This window comes from Mustela nivalis (assembly GCF_964662115.1).
Source record: "Mustela nivalis genome assembly, chromosome: 3".
In the NCBI taxonomy this organism is placed as follows: domain Eukaryota; kingdom Metazoa; phylum Chordata; class Mammalia; order Carnivora; family Mustelidae; genus Mustela; species Mustela nivalis.
In genome coordinates this window covers 154,885,089-154,911,857 of record NC_139022.1, presented here as the reverse complement: position 1 = coordinate 154,911,857, position 26,769 = coordinate 154,885,089, and the positions used below count along the sequence as shown (strand labels likewise).

General features: G+C 44.0%; 1 protein-coding gene and 1 long non-coding RNA gene across 8 annotated transcripts in view; one reads left to right on the top strand and one right to left on the bottom strand.

The window, feature by feature from the left end:
• Positions 1 to 1,776: 1,776 nt before the first annotated feature.
• NPR3 (natriuretic peptide receptor 3) overlaps positions 1,777 to 26,769 on the top strand; it is a 77,197-nt gene continuing 52,204 nt past the window's right edge. For 2 of the 7 annotated variants that reach the window (XM_082724494.1, XM_082724492.1), the window contains exons 1-3: positions 5,336 to 5,410; positions 5,695 to 5,780; positions 16,376 to 16,498. In XM_082724494.1, coding sequence (XP_082580620.1) covers positions 16,384 to 16,498 — 115 coding nt within the window. In that variant the 5' untranslated portion in view covers positions 5,336 to 5,410; positions 5,695 to 5,780; positions 16,376 to 16,383. Of the gene's footprint in view, positions 1,860 to 5,335; positions 5,411 to 5,694; positions 5,781 to 6,030; positions 7,353 to 8,476; positions 8,586 to 12,868; positions 12,976 to 16,375; positions 16,499 to 26,769 lie in introns of those variants that run through there. The other 5 variants (XM_082724489.1, XM_082724488.1, XM_082724491.1 and 2 more) reach the window with 4 other exon arrangements.
• LOC309861514 lies at positions 4,814 to 6,907 on the bottom strand. Its single transcript, XR_014309971.1, has 2 exons — positions 6,779 to 6,907; positions 4,814 to 5,589 (listed from the first exon to the last, which is right to left on the bottom strand). It is a non-coding gene; the product is annotated as an uncharacterized lncRNA (long non-coding RNA).

Genomic DNA, 26,769 nt, shown 5'->3' with positions numbered 1-26,769 from the left:
GTATTTAGGTTTTTGGGCCTCTTACATTGTTTGCACATTAAGAAATCCAACATGGTCATATCTGAATGTGCTGAAAATTATGAACTTATAAGCTTATATATATGAATTTGTATCTATGACTGAATTTCTCTTTGAATTATCTTTTTTCCTTTAATTGCTTTATTATTTCTCTTCTAAATTCTGTTTTGTGAGAAATTTGTATTCTTTGGATTTATCTTTGGTGAGAAACTTTTTTTTTTTTAAAGGTTGTATTTATTTGAGAGAGAGAGAGAGAAAGAGAGAGCATGAGAAGGGAGAAGGTCAGAGGGAGAAGCAGACCCCTCAGGCTGGGAGCCTGATACAAGATTTGATCCCGGGACTCCAGGATCATGACCTGAGCCAAAGGTAGTCACTTAACCAACTGAGCCACCCAGATGCCCTATTGTTGGTGAGAAACTTTTAAATGTCTGCTGTATCCTTCTTGAAGGAGGGAATGTCGAATTAAAAAAAAAAAAACTCCTCAGCCCTCATGAAATTTATATTCTAGTAGGTTAATGCTTGTTAATTTAGAGTACAAACCATTCAATATTGTGATGTAATAACACTGGAAAAATTATTTTTATAAGATGTTTTTATAACATTTTATAAATTTGATGTAATTTTGTCTTGATTATGTTTCTTTAAAACATAGCACAGTTGAGTATTATAACATGATTTTTCTATCACATAGAAGTAAGTGTAACTTGGGTCAGATCATAGACCCAGACAAAACTAATGTATGTCTGATATAGTAGGTTTAACGAAGCCGTAGAACACCACAGTGCTTGGCACAATGTAAGTACCTTAAAAGGTTTCCTGAATTGGACAAGAGCATTTAGCCCTGGGCCTAAAATTTTTATTACCTGGGTATTTAGTACATTAGGATGCATTTTATTTTTTTCTCATTACTTGTGATAATGTCCACGATCTATAAAGTAAACACATTCCTTCCAACACAATCCTCTTTGTGTTTCCATGCAATCTGCCTCTTTCTTCCCCGTCCCCAAAGTCCTGCCCCTCTGTGCAGCTGCTCTATTTTACCCCCCTTTAAAGAAATTACTCTCTGATGTATCCCTTTAGTTCTCTGAGGCTGGAGGGAACCTGACTTTCTGGAGGAGCCTTTTAGATGGGAAGGGCAGCTGTGGGTGGCGAACATCAGCTCCTGCTCTCTTTGCACCACTGTGCAGGGGGGAGAATATTGAACAAGATCTTGTCTCAAGCTTACCAGGAAATAGCTGTGGTTGGGAATATTTGCAGCCAGTATCACAGTGATTGCCAAAAGGGTTCCTCCTGGGAAGCCACTGTCACCAAACAAACATTATTAAGTAAGGTCTGGTGATCGGGCGATAGATAATTCCAAGCAAATTACACAAAAGCCACACCGTTTTGGGTTTTGAATTAATTCTTTCATTCCATAAACAGTTTTTGAACACTGCTTGGTGTTGAAGGGAATTTAATATCAAGAGCTGCCATTTATCTTCCTATGGTAGACAAAGCACCTTGCATCTGTTTTTTCTGATTCTTACTTCTACAACACCAGGAAAATGTTATTATCTCCTGTGTAGAAATGAGAAAATCCAAGCCAGTGAGGACACTGAAAGTCAAACAGGTGAGGTGATAACCTGCGCTTGTGCTGGAAGGGTTTTGTGCGGGCCCTCTTTCCCCTGGGAAGCCTGGCCCCCAGCCCAGTACTCGAGTTAAACCAAGAGCAGCAGCTCTGCATTTTTCAGAAGTCTTTCTCATGTCATTTTGTTTCAGGACATCTTCAAAGAAGTGACAAGAGATTGTGGCGAATGGGAACCTAAGAGGGGACATACAGAAACAAATCTGACCTTAAGGAAGTAAGTTCGTTAGAGCTGTTTTCAAAAGAATCCCTCAAGGCCATGTTTAGCTGCAGTTTCTGGTGAAATTGAATCATAAATTTAAGTAGAAAAAAATGTAATTGCTATTATTTATAGTGTTGGGAAAAAAATCACAGATTTGTAAAATAGAAGAAAAGGGGTCATTGAATAGAGTTCCTGCTTAAGGAAGGCTAAAACCCAGAGGCAAAGTTATAATTTAATTTTTTTGGCATTCACCGATCTCTCTCCCAGGTCTTGAATGGTTCCCTCTAAAACATCAGCTATATGTTAAAACAAAAACCTCAATACTCATTAAATTACAGAAATGTTCTGAATTGTGTGTAATATTCTTTCATCTTTTCTGCCTCTAGGGGGAAGTGTGTTTTCAACAATTCTGTCCCAAGAAGGTATTTTCTTTGTGGGCTGTAGGCTTCACAGGGATCCTTTACTGTCCTTTACTGTGACCTCAGGGCTGGCTTCACGAGGGAGAAGATGTTTTCTGTGAAAATCTGGAAGGGTTCTTAACTTGAGAGGTTGCCACTGGGTTTATGAGGGAGAAGGTCATGCAGCCTGTAAAAATTGGTGGAGAAAACTTCCTTAAGATAGCATTTCTAACACATTTCAAAGAATGGCATGTTGGGGTTCTCCCGATCATGCTGTCTTTCCTGGTGGTAAAAAAAATTAACTTATATAGACACCAGACATTTCAAAGAGTGGCAAAGAAATAGCTGAATATATAAAACTGGCCACCTTTTTTTAGTAACTTCATGTTAAAAAAATATAGTTTGTGATATGGATGAAAACATTTCTAAATCCTATAAAAAAGTCGACTAGCTTTTGTAATAATCCTGCTTAGAGCTCACATTGCTTTTCATTTGGTTAATTTTATTTTATTTTGCAGCATTTCCCTGTAACTTTCTTTTGTTTTCATTCAGCAATTGTTGCCAGAAACAATGTACTAAGTGAAAAGGTTAGGGATTTTTTTTTTTTTTTCCATTTCACTGTTCTACAGAATTGAAAGGAACAATGTTTAAAAACTGACTCTAAGGGACGAGTTATTTCTATTTGTTTTCTTGTTTCCTTCTTTCTTGGCTTGATCTATATGTTTACAGTGCTGCAAAAATGCTATTATACTCTTTTAATAATTATATTAGTGTGCTGCCTATCCTCAAAACTTAGCTGCATATAAAACAAAATTTTAATGCAAAGAATGTTATTACTTAATGAAAATTAGCTTTGTCCCCAAACCTCTTTTACATGGTATAATAGGTGGTACATGCTTATTTCTAATTCAATCCCATTTTAAAATACTCTCAGGGACAAAGATGTATTTAAGTACCTCATTTTTATTCTTTGGCCTTAATTCACCATCTAGTGAGTGAGGGTGTCAGGGGGGTGACTTCTGAAATCTTTTCCAGTCCTATGATTGGAGAGCTTCATGGTATTCAAGAAATTTACACAGACTCTCTCCTGCTTGGAAAAAATCTAATTTGGTAGAAAGTAAACAGACGTATAACATTAATGTTCATATACTATTACTTCCTATAAATGTGCATATTTTCAATTAAAGCTTTTCTTTAAAAAGTCTAATTTCTATATAATAAATAAGTCCTGGGAGGTAAGATATAGCATGTTGACTATAGTTAAGAGTGCATTGCATATTTGAAAGTTGTGAAGAGATCTTAGAAGTTCTCATCACAAGAAAAAAGAATTTGTAACTATGCATAGTGATGGAAATTATAACTAGACTTATTGTGGTGACCATTTCCCAATATATACAAATATGGAATCATTATATAGTACATCTGAGACTAATATAACGTTACATATCAATTGTACCTCAATTTAAAAAATTCCTATTTCTGCTCACTGGAAAAATTTAAGGGGTGCTTTGAGCACCAGCAAGCTCAGTAATGCTTCTCTGGTTCTGCTGTGTAGTTTGGGGGCTCTTCCTTTCCACACATTGGTTAGTCTGTGCCATTGAGTGACAAGCTGCAAGTTGAGAGCTCTGATGGAAAGGCCACGGAGAGCCTGTGATACCCAACCTAACCGCACTGCCCTGGGCGTGACCCCCGGTGTGACTGGGGCAGAAGCGTTCATGCAGGGTGCCACTGAAACCCCAGACTCTCCTAATAAGCCCACACCACACAGCGTGCAGAATCCTATCGCCATTGGCCGGTGTTTCCAGACACAGGGCACAGAAAGCAGTAACAGGAAACCTTGGTTCCTTCCCGTCTCCTGGCAACCAGTTTCGAAACCCATTAGACCCTTGGAATTCGTGATTTAGTTCTGTTCTCTCTTTCTCCCTCCCTCCCCTCCTTTCTTCCTCCCTTTTGCCTTCCTTCATTCCTTCCCTTTTTCCCTCCCTCCCTCTTTCTCTCCAGGAGTGTTTAATTGCTGTGAAGTGCTAAATCTCAATTTCCAGTGTGTGCAAATTACCGTCTTTGTGGAATTAAAATTTTATGCAGATGCCTCTTTTGCTACTGTTTAGCAGCTCTAATTAAATAAATAAGATTTCTTGTAGGAGTAGAAAGGTCCTGCTTGAAGACTGAGGGATCATAGTGCATAATCTGAAATCTTAATGACTCAGACGGTGACCTGTTGTCCATAATTACGTTTCTGGTGCCAGAAAGAGCATTAAGGAGGTGCTGTCACTGGCCTCCAGTGCTGCTGCTTGAAGAGGCCACGTTTCCTGTAATCCCAATTTGCCTTGTCACTGTTATACTGGAGAGCAATAGCTCTCTTGGGGCTTCTGTGTTGAAAAGAAAGGAAAAGCAAGGAAAAGAAAAGAAAAAAGAAAAGAAAGAACAACAAACAAAAGCAAAGCAACCAAACGCAATCCCTGGGGCCATGACATCGGTGATAACAGTCGGCTGCAAGTTTCTGCCGAAAGAGGGCGTTGGTCTAAGACTGTTGGAAATTCGAGGTCACAGTCTAATGAAAGACCATTTAAAAACATTTTCAATTTATTTTAATTTGCGGCGCTTAAGAATCACAATTCCCCAGTCTAATGCAGCACGTTCGCATTGCAGATGACCTCGGAGTGTTATCACGTTCAGTGGTTCAAGTTCCATTTGGAGCTGCCCTGTAGCACAGAGGGTAGGTATCCCGTGAGGCCCCTCTGACCACGGACTCCACGGCCGTTTCCATCCTTGTCTCCACTGCTGTTGTGGCTGTGACCAGTGGCTAGAGGAGTCTCGGACACAAGATCTTTCTCGGCAGTGCAGAACCGCGAGCACAGTGCCTCTCGTGACCCGGAGGAGAAGCGGTTGGAACGGAGGGTGCCCTTGCACCCAGGGTACCCTTGGGTGACGATTTAGGGAGGTCTCTTGGTTACCTGGTTTGGCACACAAAACCTCGAGGACGCCTCGGAGATGCTCTTCAGACTATTCGCCACCTCCAGAAGCCGAACTCTTCACTCGCCTCCGGGAGCAACAAGTTTCGCTTTTCTGCTAGACGCTTGCCAGCTGAGGGTCTTTGCGTGGGGTCACTGGACTCCTGGAAGCGGGGCGACTCCAGCGCGAATCGCGAGGCCTAGAGGGAGAACGCGGGTGCGTGGCAGGAGAGAGCGGGGGAGAGGGAGGGGTCCAAGTACCGCCTGGGCTAACTGGGAGTTCGAGGTCCTCCATCGAGCCATCGTACTGGGACCTTGGTCCCCGCCTGACCTTGCGCCAGGGGACTGGGAAGGTCCGGTGCCCGCCCCGAGTTGGTGCGTCAGGAGGGAGTTTGGCTGGAGAAAGAGAAGAGAGTGAGCGGGATTTACGGATTTTTGCAAGGAAAGTACAAATTTCTAGGACCACCCCCTTCCTCTAATCCTGTTGGTTTTTTTGCACAGTGTGTGCCTGCGTTCATTTACTTTCAAACACGTTTCCCTTTTTAAAGCCTGGAGCTGGAAAAAGAGCTGCTGCGTGCGGGGCCAGGGTAAGGCGGGGGACCCCAGAGGGTGTGCGGTGTGGTGGGGGCTCCTGCCTGTGCGGACGCGGGCGACTGCGGCTTTAAGGACAAGGCAGGGGCTGGCTGGGAGTTGTTGGGGTTAGGGACCGGGGAGGGGTGGGAAGGTAGGGGTGTGGGGAGGAGCCCTGAAGTAAGAATGTTAATGAGAGGCTCCCCAGCCCAGCCCCCACCACTCCCCACCCCCACCCACCCCACCCGCTGGAAATACAAACCCAGCCTCGGAGCGCCTTGTGTGGTAACACGCTCCGCGGCTGCCACGCTATTTAAACGCGGGCTATGGATCCAGGAACCGGCGCGAATCAATGAGATCAAACGCGGGGGAGATGCACCGTCAATTACAAGCACTTGGACAAGTCTAACTTTTTTTTTCTTTTACAAATACGCTTTCAAAAGCAATCTTAGCAACGTCCAAATAAGAAGCCACCTCTAAGCAAAATAGTATATATAAAGGGAAGGCGAATATATATATATATATATATATATATATATATATATACATATATATGTATATATATTTAAGTTATATATATATATATATAAATCTATTGTAGGCGTACAGGTTTACACGCGGTGAACTTTTTCTTTTCTTTCTCTCTTTTTTAAACGAGTGACACTGCAAAGAAGGACTCTTTCTCTGTCTTCTGGTGAAGGGGTATTCTATTTTCTTAGAGCGCCCAAGGGGGCGCAGGGACCTCGGAGAGAAGAGTGGGGAGGAAAGAGGAAGGGTGGGTGGGGGGCAGAGGGCGAGTCAGCAGCGAGGGCAGGCTCTTTCCTGCGGCACCATGCCGTCCCTGCTGGTGCTCACTTTCTCCGCGTGCGTCTTGCTTGTCTGGGTGTTGTTGGTCGGCAGCACCAGTGGCAGTGGCGGCGGGGGCGCCAGCCTCGGCGGAGGGCGCCGGGAGAGAGAGGCCCTGCAGCCGCAGAAGATCGAGGTGCTGGTGCTGTTGCCCCAGGACGACTCGTACCTGTTCTCCCTGGCCCGGGTGCGGCCGGCCATCGAATACGCGCTCCGCAGCGTGCAGGGCAACGGGACCGAGCGGCGGCTTCTGCCACCCGGAACTCGCTTCCAGGTGGCCTACGAAGACTCAGATTGCGGCAACCGGGCACTTTTCAGCCTGGTGGACCGCGTGGCGGAGGCACGCGGCGCCAAGCCCGATCTCATCCTGGGGCCGGTGTGCGAGTACGCAGCAGCGCCGGTGGCCCGACTTGCGTCGCACTGGGACCTGCCGATGTTGTCGGCAGGGGCACTGGCCGCGGGCTTCCAGCACAAGGACACCGAGTACTCGCACCTAACGCGTGTGGCACCCGCATACGCTAAGATGGGTGAGATGATGCTCGCCCTATTCCGCCACCACCAGTGGAGCCGCGCCGCACTTGTCTATAGCGATGACAAGCTGGAGCGGAACTGCTACTTCACCCTCGAAGGGGTCCACGAGGTCTTCCAGGAGGAGGGCTTGCACACGTCCGCCTACAATTTCGATGAGACCAAAGACTTGGACCTGGACGACATAGTGCGCTACATCCAGGCCAGTGAGCGAGGTGAGCAGGACTGCGACCCCCGGCTTCCGGCCCTAACCCCACCGCCCGCGGCGGGTCTCCCCGCACACGTGTCAGCTCCTCTGCGAACCCTACTGTACCCCCTGCACCGAGGACCCGGGGAGGACGTGCACGCGGGGATTCGCCCGGGTGTGCGCTGTTTGGCTGCGACAACCTTTGACCATCGCCTTTCGCTGTCGCGGGGTGAATGCGGAGGTCCGAGGGAGGTAGTAGAGCCTGGGGGAGGGGCGTCTGAGCCTGAAGCTCCCGAGTGCCTGGGTCCGACAGGTGCTGTCAAATCACTTTGGTTTTTCCTCCTCTCTCTTCCTTCGCCAGCACCAGGCTGGTGATTGGCGGCGCACTCTCGGTGTCCTGCAGCAACCGGGGTCTGAAAGCGTCCCGAGGCCAGAGAGAACTTGTTGCTCAGTCCTTTACCAGCGTGCGCCCCCTCCCAGTGCGGAAGCAAATGCATTCTCTCCACAGCTGGCTCGCCGCTACTTGGCTGGCTTGGTTCTAAGCGTTTCCCTGGCTGCACCTTCCACAAATCCCAGCTTTCTTTTAAAAGGTCATTGTTTCGCCCTTCTCATTTCTTTCGTGGCCCTTGTAAACGAGCCTCTGTGGTTTCCACCAAAAATGCCTCGCTGTGTCTGGACCCAGGCGACACTCACTATCCGCCCCTCCCCCCAAACCCCTTGCGATCTGCACCGAGGTCCTTAAAGCGCCCTGAGCAAGGCTTTGCGAGAGCGTGCGCTGGGGAAGCGGTCGCTTTATAGCTTTTGCACGTGAGCCCCAAGTTTCTCCCCGGGTCTGAGCTACCAAACCGGACAAAGCTCAAGGCTGAGGATGGAGGTTCCGGCAACAGGGAGCAGGGAGCGGGAGAAACGGGTGGTCGCGGATACCTAATGACAGAAGACCCCAGTGCGGTCGCTTTTACTGCAGTGTAGGCGGCGTGAAGGTGGGCTGAGATCCCAGCATAGTGCGATTTCCTCTTTCCTGGTGTCAAGTTTGGGGTGAACAGTGCTCGGGGAACTCTTCTCGGCTCCCGGTTTCGGGAGCGCAGTCACCTGGATGGCCAACGTGTAGTCGGGCAAAGCACGCCAGACCGTGCGCGGGGAGGTCACTGGCGAGAAGGGCTGAGCCAAACACAGGGCTAGTCCATGACTTGGCACGGGCAGGAGCCTGGGCACTGTGACCGTGGGACACAGGGCAACCGGAAGCTAGCAGTCTCGGGAACAGGTGAGAGTGGGCAGAAGGTCGCTGGGGGATGGCTCGTGGCCGCCCCTTTGTCCAGTGTGTGCACTCCGACTGGGGAGTGAACGCACTCTTGAGAGAGAAGAGGCGGAAGGTGTTGACAGTGGGGTGCATGGCCAAGTTTTGAGCATTTGAAATCCAGGCTGTCTTCGCGGAATCCCTGCCAGACAAGCAGCGGGGTGCCGGTTTTGCTGATTATGAAAAAAGGCACTTGTGTCCAACGGCTGCCGTCTCCCTACGCTCGGCGGAGAAACTCACATCTACTTTCCCCTCTCCCAGTCCCCAGGTTAAGGCAGAGCCCCGTAGACCTCAGGTTGCCCTGTGTCCCTGGAACCTGATACTTCAGCTCTGGGCTTTCCAGGGGCTGGCAGGGCCTGGCTTTCAGGGCAGGAAGATCTGGGGGGAGGTGTCATCCTGGGGGCGCGAGGCGTGGTCTGCCAACGTGTCTGTGCTGCCACAGTCCTGAAAGTCTGAATGCTGGCGGTGACCGACCCACGCACACAGGGCCAGAGATGGTGGCCTAAGGGGAGCAGTTGGCCCCAATGAGGGCAGATGGGACCACCAGTCCCCTCAGCCTCACAGTGGTGTGACTGAGGCAAGGGGTAGAGGGACGCCAGTGCCCTGGTAGGCCTGTGGGCTCCCGAGAGAGCTCGGATTACAGTCTGGTGCCAAGGATTAATTTAATTCCGGAAGCCTCATACCTGTTCCCAGGTCTTTTTGCTGCTGCTGCTTCTCCTCCCTCCCTCCCTCTCTTTCTTTTTTGTTTGAATTTAGTGGTGAAAGTTTGCTGGGCTGAACTGTATGTTTACAGGTGATGAGGCTATTCTTACTCTAAAGTCTATTTCCAACAGTGACTAGGCAGAAGGATAAATATTCATAGATATAAAACAAAACAGTTTCTCTCATAAGGCTTCTCCCCCACCCCATTTCCCCACCCTCAGGTGAGAAAGTTGCTTGATCACAAGGCTCTCTTTGGAGATCTTTTACCCATCACCCTTCCTTTGCCATAGCTGGTTAAAGTGTTAAAAAGGGCTTCAGTTCAGGGGTTTCCTGGCATTTGACTCGCAGAGCACCTGCCCTGGCAAAAGAGGCTGGGCTGCTCCTAAGTCTCTTACCCCAGGCTCCTCCGCTGAGGTGTCAGGAGTTGGGGCAGCCCCTTTTGGGGATGCTGGGAGAGTTAAGTGAGCTAACACCCAGAATGTGCTGGAACAGGGCCAGGCACATACTGAATGCTCAGTCAACATGAGGTTTGAGACTGGTTATTCTTTTTTAATATATATGATGATAATCGCCCTTACGGAGGTGGGGCCGTGCTCTGGGGAGAGAACCTTGGCAGGAGGAGCAGATACTGCCGCTGCTGCGTGGCCCAGGGCAAAACATTTACCTTCTCTGAGGCGGGATTTCCTCCTCCTGGAACAGTGAGGTCAGATGAGAAGCAGGCCTCTTCATGCTGATCTGGTGTTTGCATTTGTGCTCACTCAAATATTAAAAACTTAACTGACCACAGTTTTGTCTTCGAAAATTCCGTATGAAACATCATAGAACCAGAGAGTGTCTGTCCCCCTTAACCCATCTTTTGGAGATAACGTTTTTAGCACTTTTTCTGAACTTATTTTCATCTTTAAAATCATATCACAAATGTTTGAATTTCTTAACGGGTAACAACTGATAATGTCACCACCTCAAATAATAATATGACTAAAATTTCACTTGGCTATGTGCTGTACTGTAGAATGAAGAACTGAGGGGCATTGATCATTCCTTTCAGGGACTTGCCACTAAGTCAATAATTTAAAAAAAAATTTCCCCGTCTTTTGTCCTTAGGCAACATAGAGCATCACCGAAATACACACGCCTGAGTCTACATCAGTAAAAAAACAATGATCTTTACTTAAAACTTAATCCTACAGTCCATGACAGCCCTCAGTATTCTATAGTCAACAATAAATTTATTTTTAAAAAGACAAGTTTAAGTATGACAACTCTTTCAAGCAATAGAAGCTAGCAGTTGTTTTGTCTCTGCATCTTAGGAAATGCAGAACTGGAAGTGGTACACACAAACATTTTTGTATGGAGAACAGTAATTTTATCCTTTTAGTTATTAATATGTCATGGATGTGGCTTGTTAACAGCTATAGAGACAACAGTATTTAATCAGGACAAGAGTCACTTATTTTTAGATTTAGGCTGGGGTAAATGACCAAATGGTTGATCAGAATTTTTAAGCAATGAATGCATGATAAGTATAAAATAACTAGCACACAGCAGGGGGAAAATAAGCATTGTAAGCTGCAGTGTGGATGAAAGTCTTTGGAGTGGATGAGCCTTTGTGAACAATAAAAATAAAAGTGCAATCTCTATTTTGCTAATGAAGCACATTGCTGTATAGTGTAGAAATGGCCAGAAAGAAGTCTTTCTAATTTTCTTTCTGAAGATACTAATTTTATGGGAGTTAGTTATACAGTTACATAGATTAGGAAGTCAGAAGATTGCACGAGTCTTATTAGGAACAAGCATTTGCTGCCTTGTACTTCCCATGTCTCACTTCCCAGAGGGAAGCATTTTCAACTTTGGCAACGATTTCCTTAGGTATTTGACTTCTAAATAACATATGACTTTGATTATTTTAGTTTGAGGGTTTCTCTCCTACCATCCCTGTGGCAGATGGTAATTTAGTTCTCTTCTCCTGCATATTAACCACATATTCAAGCTCTCTTTGCAGACATTTTTTCAGAATGGTTGTGTAAAAATTTTTGGTTAGCTCAACTTTCAGTGTCTATATCTTTATTGCCTTCTAAATGTTATTTTTAGTTGGACTGTATCAGTTATTATAATGATAGTTCCTGAATTGCTCTAGTTTTCCTTGGGTTAAAAAAAACAAGTTGTTTTTTTCTTGTTTGCTTTGTTTCTATGGACTTACAACTAAATCATCCATCAACTCTCTATTCTAAGTCCCTGAGGTGCTCCAGTTTGGTTATTTTCTAAGCAGGTTGCACAGTTGTCACTCTGGATTCTTTAACACACCCCTGCAACTCCAATTACCCCTCTCTCTCTCACACTAGATCCTTAGGTGTTCCTCTTTCTTAGTTTGTGTTCTTGTTTTGGTTGAGTTCTTTCTTCAGGAGCTTTCCCAGAAAGGATGGATGAGAGCTAAAGGTTGATACCTTTCATGACCGTAAATGTCTTCATTTTGCCCTTATGCATTATTATGGAATTCTAGGTTGGAAATCATTTTCCTTCAAGATTTGAAGGATTGTCTTATAAATTTTGACATTGCTACTAGGAAGCTTCAATTGATTTGGGTTCTTGACCTTATTGTTTGTTATCTATTGTTTTTTTCCTGAAAACTTTTGGAATTTTCTCTTTGCTCTCAATGTTTTAATATTGTGTTATGATGTACTTTCATGCCAGTATCATGCTTTATGCACATCAAGGTATTGGAGGGTGCACCTTTTCAGTTCAGAAACTCATGTCTTCTGGTTCTGAAAAAGTTTAATTATTTCTTTCAACCCCTCATTTGCTCTGTCTTTCTAGAATGTATTGATTTGTATTTGAATGTATATGACTTGGAATGAATATGATTTGGATGTTAGACCTGGATTGAAACTACCTTTCTTACCTCTTTTCTCCTATTTACGACCTGTCTTTTAAAAAGAAATTACTCTTATTTAGATATTTCTTTGACTGCCCCCCAAGTTTCTATTAAATTTTTCTAATTTCTGCTATCATATTTTCAGTTTGCAGCACATGGCATATATTGCCTTGGCTCCATAAAGTAACATCTCTTTTCTTTTTTAAGCTTAGAATTAAATGGAGAATGGATGCAAGAGTCTGATGGAGAATACGAAAATATGTTTTTTTAAAAAAAATTTTATTTATTTGAGAGACAATGAGTGAGCAAGCATGAATGGGGGGGGGGGACAAAGGGAGAGGAAGAAGCAGACACCCCACAGAGCAGGAAGCCCAATGTGGGGCTTGAATCAGGACCTCGAGATTACATCCTGAGTGGGAGGCAGACGTTTAACCAATTGAGCCACCCAGGTGCCCCCAAAATATGTTTTTATTATTGATAAGACCTTTCAGAAAACATGGGTTTAGATCTCTTGCCAAAAGGACCCACTTACTGTTATTTTTCCCTAAATATGTGCCCTCTGCAAGCAGATATACACCCAAAAGGAAGGAAGAAAGGAAGAAAGGATCCAGCATGCCATTTTTGTTTTCAGACTCACTCACCAAACCCACAATTTACTCCTTTTCCTCTGGTGCAGGGAGAGGGATAAATGAAGGCACATTGAGGGATAAGGAGTCTCACCCTCTCAGAGATTACTCCAGATGGAGATATGACACTGGGGAAAAGATATCATCCCTAACTCAGGTATGCCATGTGGACTGTTTCTGGTTCTTTGATGCGGCTTCTGTAGACACCCCTTAGCACTTCTCTTGTTCATTCTTAGAGTGATTGCAAAGTCACTTACAGAAGGCACTGGGAGTCAGATAGTGGAGGATGCCATGGGACATCACAAGTCTTTGGCAAAGAGAGAAAGAGACCAGAATGATGAACAGTCCATCCAGAAACCTAGAATCACACCATCATCCCTCCTTTTACAAGTTTAACAATTTGACCAAAAAGTGAGTATTTGTGTATTTAATTATACTTAAATACAGCACAAATTATCTTAATTGACTATCATTTAGACAGCCTGCAGGATTAGCTCCAGCTCTCTTTTGCTCCCCATGCTTTATTGACTGTTGGTGAACACTGGTCATTGTATACTTCTCCTGATTAGGGCCACACGCTTCTCACACTTGTCCATATACTCTCCAGGAATTGTCACCAAATCCATTTTTACCTGTTTACTTAATATAATAAGTGTGTAATTTAATTAGTTATTATACAAACTGATGAAACCAGAGTAGGAGGAGAAGGCTAGTTCAGTGAAAACTATTTTAAACCTTCTAACAGATTGTATAAAGACAAGTTGCTAAAAATAGTTGCCATTGAATTAGGCATGAATGAAACAGCCATAAGAGATTAGGGAATACCCTACAAATCTAGAAGGATTCTGCATTCTCTCTGTTTCGCCAGTGTCTGTAAGTGCTTGTTCCAACTTCAGCTGGGTCATAACGTGCATTATGGGGCTTCTTTTATGCAAGAAAAACAATATCTTGCCCAGGAACTTGAAAACCAGTTCTCACAAAGAAGGGTTTAACAGTACGGTCAACACAAAATGGATGAGATCTAAAGTAATCAAAGTCGGCTCAGTTGGACATGCTGGTGCTCTGCGTCACTCTTGGTCCGTCCCAGCAGGTACTGACATTTAAAGAAAGAGTGTGTCTGTCAGAGGGTTTGGTCTTTGTGGTGATGGGAATAGGGAGAAGGAGAAGGGCCAGAGCTGTAAAAATAGACAGAGAGGTGATGGGTGGTGGGGAGGGGGCAGTGTCAGGCAGAGCCCATACAGGACTTAGGGAAACTTCTGCTCCATGCTGAGGACACAGCTGGGTAGGTCCTGGGCAAGTACTAGCACTTTTATGGATGCTTAGGGTTACCAAGGCCTGGTGGCTTTGGACACCTGAATCCTTTGACTGACCTCCCCGATTTGGATTCCATCCCCACTGACATGCACTGCGTACAATTTGGCTTCTTGTCTGGCATGCCCAGGGAAATATTGATGCAAGTGTGTTTGAGTTTGTGACCATTGGGTTCCTCATTGAAATGAAGTAATCTGCATTTGAGAATCTGAAAACATCTGAGTTAGATTATTGGGATTCTGCCTCTAAGCAATGACTCTACTTTTTATGTGCTGACAGAATCAGATTCTATATCTGGGGGTTTGGGGCCAGACTCCGGACTCTGATCAAATGATCACAGATTGATGGGGACTGCTGGTGGACAGTCAGCTAGAGCCTCTGGGGTCCTTCTGTAGAGGCCCACTCTTGGAATCTGCACTCTTCTAGCTTGTCCAGCTTCAGCCTTTTCCTTATTGGCCGCTCTGTGGGACAGCATGGCTCTTTTAATCATTTTAAGGAACTGGAATTGAATCAGAGCTGACACAAGGGTCTAGGTCACAATGAGTGATGAAGACTTTCTTTCAAAGCTTCCTTGCTGAGGCATCTTGGAATTGGACTACTCACCCAAATATGTAACAGTGTTTCTAGGCACAAACAACACCTCACCTACTCTCATAGTTAACGGACTTTTTGGAGTTTTGTATTGTTAAATCTTGTTCTCCAGAGTGTTAGCCTGCACAGCGAGCCCTTCTGTAGTAAGAAATGTCAGAGTCAGTGATCTAACACTCTGAATTAACATGCGTAACAAATGAATTATAAACAGGCACCTGACCTTCTGTGCAGGTTGCCAAGGCAGTCTTGGCCCAGCCTGGAGCTTGTTTGACGTTTTCAGCACCCATGCTTTTACAAAGAACAGTTGTATCACAGAGGGCTGGCGTGCATGGTGATAATGTGGGGACAGCCCCCAGAACCCTCTGGGTCTCCTCTCTCTGTGTATGCACTGAAACACAGCGGTCTGCATCATGGGGACCAGGGGCCACCGACAGTGATCAAATTAACTGGATAATGACCAGGCACCTGCTTCACACCAGCCTGGTGTAGCTCTTATGGGGTGAGCCACAAGTTTCTGGAACTGCTTAAAGCTTCTCAGACCTGACAGTGTGGGTATAAATGGAGAGAATATGAGGATGGACTTGGAGTCTTGTTAACTATTTCCTATAGATGTTGAGACAGCTCGAGAAAAACGTTTCAGCGTTCAGACTGCAGAAAACTTACATGACTCGCTGCCTCCTCTGATTTGCCAAACAACTGTTCTCCCTAAAGCCATTCAGCTTGCTTTCTTAGGAAAATGTATTTTCCATGCTATGCAGGACAAAAGGCCGTTGATATTCTTCACTGGCTTATATTGGGCAAATCTGGTATCTTTGAAGTATTTTTTTAAAACTTGATTTTGAAATAATTTTATACTTTTGGAAAAGATGTAAGAAATTGTAAGAAACCTCTGGACAGCCTTTGCCTCAACTGTTACCAGTTGTAACATTTTGCTCCATATGCTTTCACTCCAAATCTCTCCCCCTCTCCTTCCCTTCCTACCACCTTCAAATACACACACACACACACACACACACACACACACACACACTTATCTTTTTAGGAACCATTTGGGAAGTAAGTAGGACCATGATGCTCCCTTATTCCTAAATACTTAAGTGTGTGTTCCCCAAGAGCAAGGACATTCATTTACAAAACCACAGTATAAGTATGAAAAGCAAAAACTTTAACACAGATGCAATACTGCTACCTAATTTACAGACTTACTCAAATTTTTCCAGTTGTCTCAATAATGCCCCTTCTAGCAAAACTTCTAATATTATTATTTTTTAAGATGTAGTTTCACACATTTAGTTTTCTGTTCCTTGAAGTTTTTTTAGGTTAGAACATTTCCAAAGCTGGGTTTTTGGCTGCTCTCCTGACTGGATTCACGTTGCCCATTTTGACCTTTTTGGTCCTGGGTGTAGATTCGTGCGTGTGCCCCATGGTTGGCGATGGTGGCTTCCATCACCGGTGACGCTGGCATCTGCTCACTTTTTCCACCGTCATGTTACTCTTCTTTCCCTTTGTGATGTGACGGTCATGAGTGAGGAGGTGCTCTAGGTCTCTATTAGTACCTGTTCCTTGTCAGATGTGCCCCTCCCCCGGTTTCTGCGTCCTGGCTGTCCTGTGGGAAAGGGGCGTTTCACACGTGTTGTTTGTTCCTTCCTCCCCAGTGGTGATCATGTGTGCAAGCAGCGACACTATCCGGGGCATCATGCTGGCAGCGCACAAGCACGGGATGACCAGTGGAGACTACGCCTTCTTCAACATCGAGCTCTTCAACAGCTCTTCCTACGGTAACTGTGCTTCCAGGTCCCCCCCTCCAAGCTGTCAAAAGAGGTCCCAAGAAAGCCAATAATTTGAATTACCTCAATAGACTTGGTTCCATAAAGAGGAACTTAGAAATTTGTGATACTGAACACTCCCAGGACTTCTAAGTTCTCAAGCTTTTCTTCTCTGAGAACTCAGAGCAAGAAAATACCTCCTACTTGGGGTGCCCTCGGACTGTCGGGGAATGAGCATAGCTCCCTGCAGAGCTCCAGATGCTCATAAATCCAGACCCTAAAGACCCCTCAAACGTGTTTCCAGCTGCAGGTTGCCACCATGACGGACGGTTGGAATATTTGAATGAGATTTGGGCATGCTGTTTAATAGAAATAGATGAGAATATATTGATGTAATAGGACATAGAAAAGTGTGTCACACATTGCAAGTGTATTTCATAAAACTTACTTTGGTAATATAATTGTATGTGTGTATACATCTAAGCAGGTTACACATAGGTTTGTAATGGGCTGCAGTGTGAAAATAAAATAACCATTACTGTAAACTGAGGTAAAAGCATTTTGAAAGCTACTGCTTCCAGCCTCTCTTCACTCCAGATTACTGCCCATTAGGCCTCCCCTATATCGAAGTTTGAGATCCACCAACAAATATGATTGAAAGCATATAATTCTTTAAAGTGGATCTAGGGGTGTTCCCAGTGTTCCCATTATGGAGGGTGTTTAAGGCCATGAAGATCACAGGTACAAAACATTTCCTTCATATGTGATTGAGGCTCTCTCTGAAGAAGACAGTATAGGACAGTGGAACATTTTCTCAAATACTGCACATTGGCTGCTCAAAGCTGAGCAACTATAGGGAGTCGTAAGTGTTACTTTCACAAATGGCTTGTTTATGCTGAGCTTCCATGTTCTTGCTCCTGAGAGACAGGCTCTAAACCTTAAAGCATACACCTCACTTTCCTGTTCTGATACCCTGGCTTAGTCAATCAGCTCAAACAATAGAGCATTGTGCATAAACAGATAATAAAACACAATTCTCACAGGGCTAAAGAGAAGTTGATGAAACAAAAGTAGCTCCTGCTTCCTGTCGTGGATAAGATTGGAGATTTGAGGCTTAGAGGATAATCTCCCATTTTTCCTCCCTGCTGCCATGTAGTCTTTCCCCTTCTCTTTACATAAGCAAAGTGGTGGTTTTACTTTTTGACCCCAGATCAGAATGTAATTATAATACTGGCCATGGTATTGAGTTCACTGAGATAGTGGTAGGGAGTGGTGAAAATGAAAAACACTTATTCTGAGTTTTGCAAACATAGTGTTTATTTGGAGAAAATGCATGTGAATGCACATTATAAATGGACCAGTGCAATGCAAATATTAGGTACTGGAATTTCTTGCATTCACGGGTAAAGCTTGTATTACTTTTCTTTGCTAATTACAATACATGAGTATTATAGAAAATTTGAGAAACAGAAAATCACAAGGAAGAAGGTAAGTAAATATTGATAATATTTAGAAATATGTGCATCTTGATTATTTTGTTAAAAAAATTACAAAAACATTTTTCAATAAAGTGATACTATTTTAAAGGTGGCCATATAGGATTTTATAATGCTGATATGCTGTTTTTACCTAAGCAGTCTGTTGTTTTTCAATATTTATATTGCTCGCAACTTTTTACTATGAAGAACAATGCTCTATTGAGTAACATTTATACCTACATATAACCTGTGAGATAAATTTCTTAAAGTAGAATTTCTGGGTCAAAAGTTTTAAGTTCTGATAGATCTTGCCAAGTTGACCTCTAAAGAGCTTTACCACTTGATGCTTTTGCAACAAACTCTAAGTTTGTCTGTTTTCCCACATCCTTATGTCATCTAACATTTCAATTATTTTATTCATTTGAATTTCCATTTACATCCATAAGCAACGTTGTGCAGTTTCTTCATTTATGTTCTGTACCATTCTTCTTGAATTCATTCTTAGATATTATGTTTTCTGGTTGTTACTTTGATCATGTTCTTTTCCCATTGCATTTTGTAACTGTACTTGCTATATAGAAAATCTATGAGAGTTCATTTATTTATTTTGCAAGAATTCCACCTATTAAATCTTCTGTCTCAATAGCTTTTTATATTATTTTTGTACAGCAATAAGAGTTTTTCCCCATTTTGACGGTTGAACATGTTATTTTTCTTTTTTTATTGCATTGGCAAAAACCTCCAGAGTTTTATATAACAATTGTGATCCTTTAATTTCTGACTTCTTGAACTGAAGTAGATGGTAAAGTCTCCTTTTATTTCCAGTTTATTAAGTGTGGTTTTAAAAATTGGAAATGAGTGGGGAATGTTATCAAGTACATTTGACCTATTCTTTTAGTAAATTTCCCAAGATTGAGCCATTGTAGTATTCTTGGAATTAAGTATACTTTTTCATGAGGACTTTTATAGGTGTTTTGCTGATTTTAACTTTTTAGTATGTTAGTTAGGATTTTTGAGTCTGTATTCAGGAGTGAGATTGGACAGTAGTTTTCTTGCCTTGAGGTTGTATTGCCAGATTTTAATATCAGGTTTATATTAGCTTTATAAAATTAATTGGGACACTTTCCATTGTTTTTGTGCTCTAGAACAGTTTATATACCATAAGAATATTCCTTGAAAGATGGAAACAATTCAACTCTTTATCTGGACCTAACTTCCTTTTAGAGGTAATTTTTGAAAAACTTAAAAAAATTATTTTGAAATAATTTTGGACTTATAGAAAACTTGCAAAAATAATATAGAGAGTTCATGTATATCTTTTACCCAGATTCCTCTAGTGTTAACAATTTAAATAACCATACCTCAACGATCAGAATAAGAATATTAACACTGGTACAATACTACTAATTAAACTACAAGACTTATTTGAAATTTACTACCTTTCCTCCTAATGATCTTTTTCTGTTCTAGGACCTAATTCGTTTAGCTGTCATATCTTCTTAATATTCACCAATCTGTGTTCTTCCCCCAATCTTTCTTTGTCACTCATGACCTGACAGTTCTGATGAGTCTGTTATTTTGTAGAATGTCTCCCAGTTTGGATTTATCTGTTGTTTTCCCATGGTTAGAAGGAGTTTATACTTATTTGGCAAGAATACCACAAAAGTGATACCATGTCCTTCTCATTGCGTGGTATCACTGTGTAAGAAGTCATAACCGTATGACTTAGTCTTGGTGATTTGGGGACAACTTTTTAAAACGTATTGTTCCATGAGTTCAGTTTTTCTGCTTCTTGAACATTAAATTGCATAGAGTGATACAGTGTACTCTATACAGTTTGCCAAGTATCCTTGGTGTTCTGATTAGACCTTTCTTTTTTACCTTTTATAGTGTGGGTGGTCAGGCTTTGGGCTCTGGTATCAGTCTGCGGGAGAGGCTGAGCTCTTAGCAAATTGTAACACTTTCTGCGGGAGAGGCTGAGCTCTTGGCAAATTGTAACACTGCCCTCCTCCATGGATCTTAGTTTCTTTTAAAGATAATAATAGTACTTACCTCATGGCATCAAGCTGAGTAATAAATGAGGTAATGTGTGTGAGATACCTACTTCTTGAAACATAATGAGTGTTTAATAAATGTTAGCTATATTATTAGTCTTAGTTTACTTTAATGTTTATATATAGTTCTTAAAAATGGTAAGTTTATACATTTTTCTGGGTGTAGTTTTTTTTTTTCTTTATTTTTTCTCTTTCCTTTTTTTTTTTAAGACTTTATTTATTTATTTGACAGACAGAGATCACAAGTAGGCAGAGAGGCAGGCAGAGAGAGAGAGGGGGAAGCAGGCTCCCCGCTGAGCAGAGAGCCCGATGAAGGGCTCGATCCCAGGACCCTGGGATCATGACCTGAGCTGAAAGCAGAGGCTTTAACCCACTAAGCCACTCAGGCGCCCCCTTTTTTTTTTCTTTTTAAGATTTTATTTATTTGCTTGAGAGAGCAAGAGATCATGAGTAGGGAGGAAGGGCAGAGGGAGAGGCAGAAGTGGGCACCCCAGTCAGCAGGGAGCCCAACATGGGGCTTGATCTCAGGACCCAGAGATCATGACCTGAACCAAAGGCAGACGCTTAACCCACTGAGCCACCCAAGTGCCCCTCTTGGTATTATTTTATAGAGAAGTTTAGGCCATACATTCTGTTAACAAATTAACCATCTTTCATCTAATACAGCCCAAGAATGGATGTAGGTGTATTAGGAATTACATCTGCATGCAAATAACCAAGGCTGCCAACTATAGTGATTTAAACAAATGTAAAGATTTGTCCTCTCACCTGTAGGAGGTCCACAGGTGGGCCCTCCAGGGCAGAGAAGGTGGTTCCAACTTGTCATCAGAGACCCAAACTGCTTCTGTTTCTTGGCTCCCTTAATCTCAGTGAACAGCATCCATCCTTAAGATCACAAGATGGTGGCTAGGACTCCAGGGAGGCTGTCTTCAATCCAGGCAAGGTGAAGGGGGAAAGATGAAAGGCAAACAGAGGCTACCTCAGTTGACTCAGTCCTGTTTGAAGGTCTCTCTGGAGGTCCCTCTGATTAACTTCTACTATATATTGTTTGCAACCCTAGCTGTGAAGGATGCGAGAAAATGTGTGCTTTCAGCTACACTCTCTGTTACCCCAAATCAAGTTAGGAACCTAAGGAAGAAGGAAGAATGGATGTAGGGAGGCAAAGGTCTATGCTTGCCACAGACCCTGAAGCCCCTTTCTTCCTGAGTAGAAGCAATAAACAGAATCTTATGGCAAGAGAGAGACCTAGACCAAGGATCTAGTGTCTATCATTAGTAAAGGGTCTTCTCTGAGGTTTTTTTTTTTTTTTAAGATTTATTTATTTGAGAGAGAAAGAGAGAGGAAGCACCCACATGCATAAGTGTGTGTGAGTTAGGGGAGGGGCAGAGGGAGAGAATCTTCAAGCTGACCCCGCCAAGCATGGAGTCCCACATGAGGTTCGATTCCAAGGCCCATGAGATCATGACTTAGCCGAAACCACGAGTCAGATGCTTAACTGACTGAGCCACCCAGGCACTCCATTGTGCCCTCAGAATCAGATATATGTTCATGGAAAGTTCTTCAATATCATTATCTCCCTAATATCATTATCTCCCATTATCTCCCAATATCATTATCTCCTTATCTCACACCAAACACTACAGCAGGTCTAGAAAAAGACTCTATTTTAATTAATACTTACTTGTTATTGGATTAAAAAAAAATATAGTGTGTCTGTATTTACTGATTACTGGATTGTTTGGTCTTGATAAGTACTCAAATTCCCAGATCTGCCTAAATTACAGTTACAGGAATTCAGAATATATGATGGGGGAATTCAAGTGGTGGAAAACAAGACTGAAAGGGGAGGTTTAAAAAAATCTAGAGAGAAGTGGCATCTGGGTGGCTCAGTTGGCGAAGCATCTCATGCTTGATTTCAGCTCAGATCTTGATTTCAGGGTTCTGGGATCGAGTCTCATGAGGGCTCTTCGCTCAGCATGGAGTCGGCTTGAGAGCCTCTCTCTCTTCCTCTCTCTCTCTGCTCCTCCCTCCTACTCACTCGCATTCTCCCTCTCTCAACTAAATAAATAAATCTTTAAAACAACATCTAGAAAGAAGATGATGTATAGATTGCCCTGTAGAGGATTTTTTTTTTTTAATTTTAATTTATTTACTTGACAGACAGAGATCACAAATAGGCAGAGAGGCAGGCAGAGACAGAGAAAGAGGAGGAAGCAGGCTCTCTGCTGAGCAGAGAGCCTGATGCAGGGCTTGATCTCAGGATCCTGAGATCATGACCTGAGCCGAAGGCAGAGGCTTTAACCCACTGAGCCACCCAGGTGCCCACCCCCCACCCCGTGGAGTTTTTAACAGCACCTGTCGGCATGCTAACTCATGAGCATTAACTTCTTTGGATGAAAGTTAGGTGGCAAGCTATTTGGGTGAGCCTGTCCAGGACTGGTAAGGTTACTGTAGAGCTTTCTTGAGTTCCTAGTAAGTCAGAGGGCACTAATTAAGGTGAAGATGGAAATATAGTAGAGCCAGGTAATGCACATAAATTATTTGACTTGCTGAAAGTGGAAAAAAATAGAAAAAATTTAGGAGAGATTAGATTTACTCTAATTAGATGTACATTTTACTACAGAAGTAATATATGCACATTCAAGTTAGTTTGGGACTATGTGAAAAGAAAAAGAATTCTCATGCGATCTTTCAACTGTAACAGTGGTTAAACCACATATAGACACTTCTTCTGAGCTTTCTTTCTGAGTTACTTTTGTTCTTAACACTTTTGCCATCTCGTTGCACGCTTAGTTTTAAAGCTTGGAACACCTCGAACTTGGATGAAATGAATATAGAGCAGGTCCGGCATGGCACCAATGTTTGGAGTCGGGCTTGCATCTGAGTCCTCCTTCTGTTTATTTGTTAAGTGACTTGGGGCTCATCAGTCTCCTGGAACCTCCATTTCCTCATCTGTAAGGTGGCGGTTACATTTACATCCTTCTCATGGAGTTTTTATGAGGACTGAAGAATGAAATGCTACTGGCACTGCCATTCACAAGGGCGTCGCCCCGTAAGAGGCGCTGTGATTACTGAAGGGAGCAAGTGGACCGGCCCAGCTCATGGCAAGCTTCTAACACTGGGACATTTGGAGAGGGTCAGGAGAGGCGAGGGAAGAGCCAGAGCTCTACATAGCCAGCCCAGGGGAGTTCCAGGCATTCATTTCTTGGACATATTCTGTGATGCCTCAGCTAGTTATCCCAGGGTGGGCACCCACTGCCAGCGCAGTTCTCTGGCCGTGGGATTGCTGAGTACAAGGCTTCGGGGTGACCAGGTTATATCCTCTTTCACAAATATTCTGTGCCCCTAAATACAAGCTTGCGACTCCATGATGTTTAAAACAAAACAAAGAAAATTCACTTTCCTCATTCCTGAAACAGCCGTGAAGGGTCACCTCCTCTCCCCTACTCTTCACTAGCAGACTTCTGTTTCCTCTTACCCCCTTGCTCAGCCCCCCTGAGAGAGGATGACGTTAGTGCTCGCCCCTCTGAAAGTGTTACCGTCAAGTTCACCGATGGGATCCTTATCACTAAAGCCCTTAGTCTTAAATCAGACGGAGCTTCTGTGCCTCCAAGCAGTGCTGTCTGATGGAACTTTCTGTGATGCTGTGTTCTGTTCTCTGTTGCCCAGTATGGCAGCTACCCGCCACACATGACTACCAGGCACCTGAAAGGTGCCACGTGTGACCGACGATCCAAACTTTAAATTTTATTTAACTATGATTAATATGAGCTTGACGAGTCACACATGTGGCCGGTGGCTGCTCAGTTAGGCGGCACCGCTCTGGAGCATTCCATTCTGTTCCCACCAGTTTCTCTCTGGGAACCTGTTTTTCTTGTGTTGGTAGCATGGCATTCTCAGGCTTTGCCAGAGCCTCCCCCTGCCTGCTACAAACACCTTCCCCAAAGTGTCTGTGCTCAGCCTTTCTCCCTTTTTCTTATCCAGTGCCCTCAGGTCCTGGTCTAACCTGAAGCCATCTGGAAAGGACGTCTAGCACTTTCTCTAGCACTCACTCCTCTTTCTGGCTTCAGACGACTCTTTCCAGCTCCGGCCTGGTGGTGTCACTTGGGCATTCTATAGTTAGTCGTCTTGGGATTGACCGTGACCCCGACTGAAAGAAATCATGAATGTTTCCACGTCATTTCCCTCCTCCTCCAGGCTCTGCTCTTTCCTCTCACAACATCCCCTTTTTCTTCCCTCTCTGGCGTCACCAGTGATGTGATGTGCCTCCCTTTCTGTTGTTTCTCACTCCCTCACTCTTTTTTTAAAAAAATATTTTTATTTATTTGACAGAGAGAGACACACACAGTGAGAGAGGGAATACAAGCAGGGCAGTGGGAGAGGGAGAAGCAGGCTTCTCGCTGAGCAGGGAGCTCAATCCCAGGGTCTAGGGATCATGACCTGAGGCCGAAGGCAGCTGCTTAATGACTGGGCCACCCAGGCGCCCCTCACTCCCTCCCTCCCGTGGAGTCCCGACATTCCTCTTGCCCTGTCCTCAGCTCTTGTTGTCAAGCGCTTTCCCTCTGTTTACAATTCCACACTTGATCTAAGCCAAAAGGCTGAGAAGCGATTTGCTTATAATTCCAAAAGCAGTAAATGTTTATGATCGAAAATTCACTAGATTCCGAAAAACACAAAAAAGGGAAAGAAAAAAAAAACAACCCTGAAAAAAAAGCTCGCCCCTGGTTCTGACTACCCAGAGAAACCCGCTTAGCTTTTTGGTGTGTGACTTCCCTCGTATCGCCTCTCATAACCTCTTGCGGGGACGGTGGTGGCTGTGAACCCTCTGTGTCTGCCCGTTCTAATCCACTGCTATCTCCCAAGGCCTGGTCCTGATCATGTCATTCTTTTGTTACACTCGTAAATCTCCAGAGGCACCCAGTTGTCTCCTGAATTAAATTTGTCCCTACTGATGGGGCATCACGCCAGGCCAGCTCTGCTTTTCCTGTGTTCAACAGCCCGGAGGTGGGCAACGTTACTGACATGTTACAAGAAGCAACACCCTCAAAAGCAGGAAGTCAGAGGATCGATTATGGTGGTGACTAGATAAGCATTCAGTTTGGATCAGATTTGTTAAGCTTGATTGTTTGCCTTTTTTATTTTATTTTTTTCCCTAGAAGACAAAAACTCCCAAGTTATTACCCTTTGGATTGTGGTAGATAGTTTTATTGTATTGGATTTCACTTCTTTTAGGAAGAAGTGTTTTCTTATTTCAGGAAGTGAGATAGGGACTGGTCCCACTTCTGTTTGTGTTTTCTAATCCTGCAGCATAGAACCCGTAGGGCTTAGTATTTTGTTTCTTATGTGCCTAGAGAGTGCTCTTTCCCAGAGCTGAGGAACTCTGAGCCTCTGCCTACAGAGCATGACTACTGTTGACGTCTCAGGTCAGTTACGAATGAATCAATAGTTAGTTACGAATGAATCAGTAAATATTGATTGATTCTTGTGAGAAATGGGTTCCTCCTTGGGATGAAGCTGTTCTGGACATTCTTAGAACTGGGGGTCTTCCTGGGAAATGGATTTGGCTCCTTAAGAAAGGCCACGTTGTTTGTGTCTTGGCTGGGGGCGGGGACAGCAGCTCTCCCTCTCTCCTTCTCGCTCTAGTCTAGGCTGCTGTCGCCTCCTTAGTGTTTGGGAGGTTTCATATGGAGGAGGACTTTGTCAAGTTTTGTTTGGTGGCCTGAAATTTAATCTGGGCTCCTTGAGAACAGATCTAGTCCTTAATGAATTCCTTCCTCAGCTCTGTCTTATTTATCTTTTAACAGCTCCCTGGCACATAGGAGCAATTAATAAAAGCTTGCTATTATTAGGATTATCGTTATACAGATAACTCCACAAACAAATTCTTTGTCTCTGCCTCATCTCATGCTCTAGACCAAGGCTCCCAGCTGCCTACTGGATGTCATACACATTTGCACCTTTGCCTGTGCTGCGGGCTCTGCCAAGCACGCCCTTCTGTCCTGCTCGCCTTCTATTAAAATCCTAGTCACACATTTGGGCCGGCTGATGCCTCCTCCTCACTTGAAACCTTCCCTCTTGGGAGTGTGGGAGCTCCTGGTGGCTCTCTGTACCCTCTGCATTGTTTCTTTCTACTCCCCCCACCTCCTGCCACAGTGAGCTAGTTGTCATCCTGTTGTAACTTCAGCTGTTAACACAGACATCTCAGAATCCCTTTCCCAAAGGTGGTGGAGGCTGGTCAGGACATTCCTCATGCCTGCTGAGGTGGTCATCACAGCCCCTTGCATGTGGTCCATGGACAGTTACTGTCTGTCTGCTTTAGGAGGGGCTTGAAGCTCCAAAGCCACCAGCTCTTCCTCTAACTGCATCTGTAGGAGGGGAGTGAGAGCTGCTGAACCCTGGCTGCCTGCTCCCAGCTGTCCTCCCCACTCAGCCGCGGGGCTCCAGGAGTCCATAGTGGACTAGGGGCTTGGTGTGAACGAATGACTCTGATGCTGGACTCCAGCAGGTTGAATTCTTTGTCATGACTCTGGAGATCTGTAGGGATCGTGAGGATAATTCATAGAAACAACAGTCCACGTTTCCTTCTGGGGTCCTGCAGGCCACATGTTTCCTCAGAAGTGAGATCATAAAGAGAAGAGCGCTAATTCTAATTTGCCTTTGCTTTTGTGAAAGGGAGCACTGTGAAGCCGGGGTAGTGGGGGGGACCCAGTTTCTTAGTGCCTCAATTTCCCTATCTGTGAAAGAGGATAAC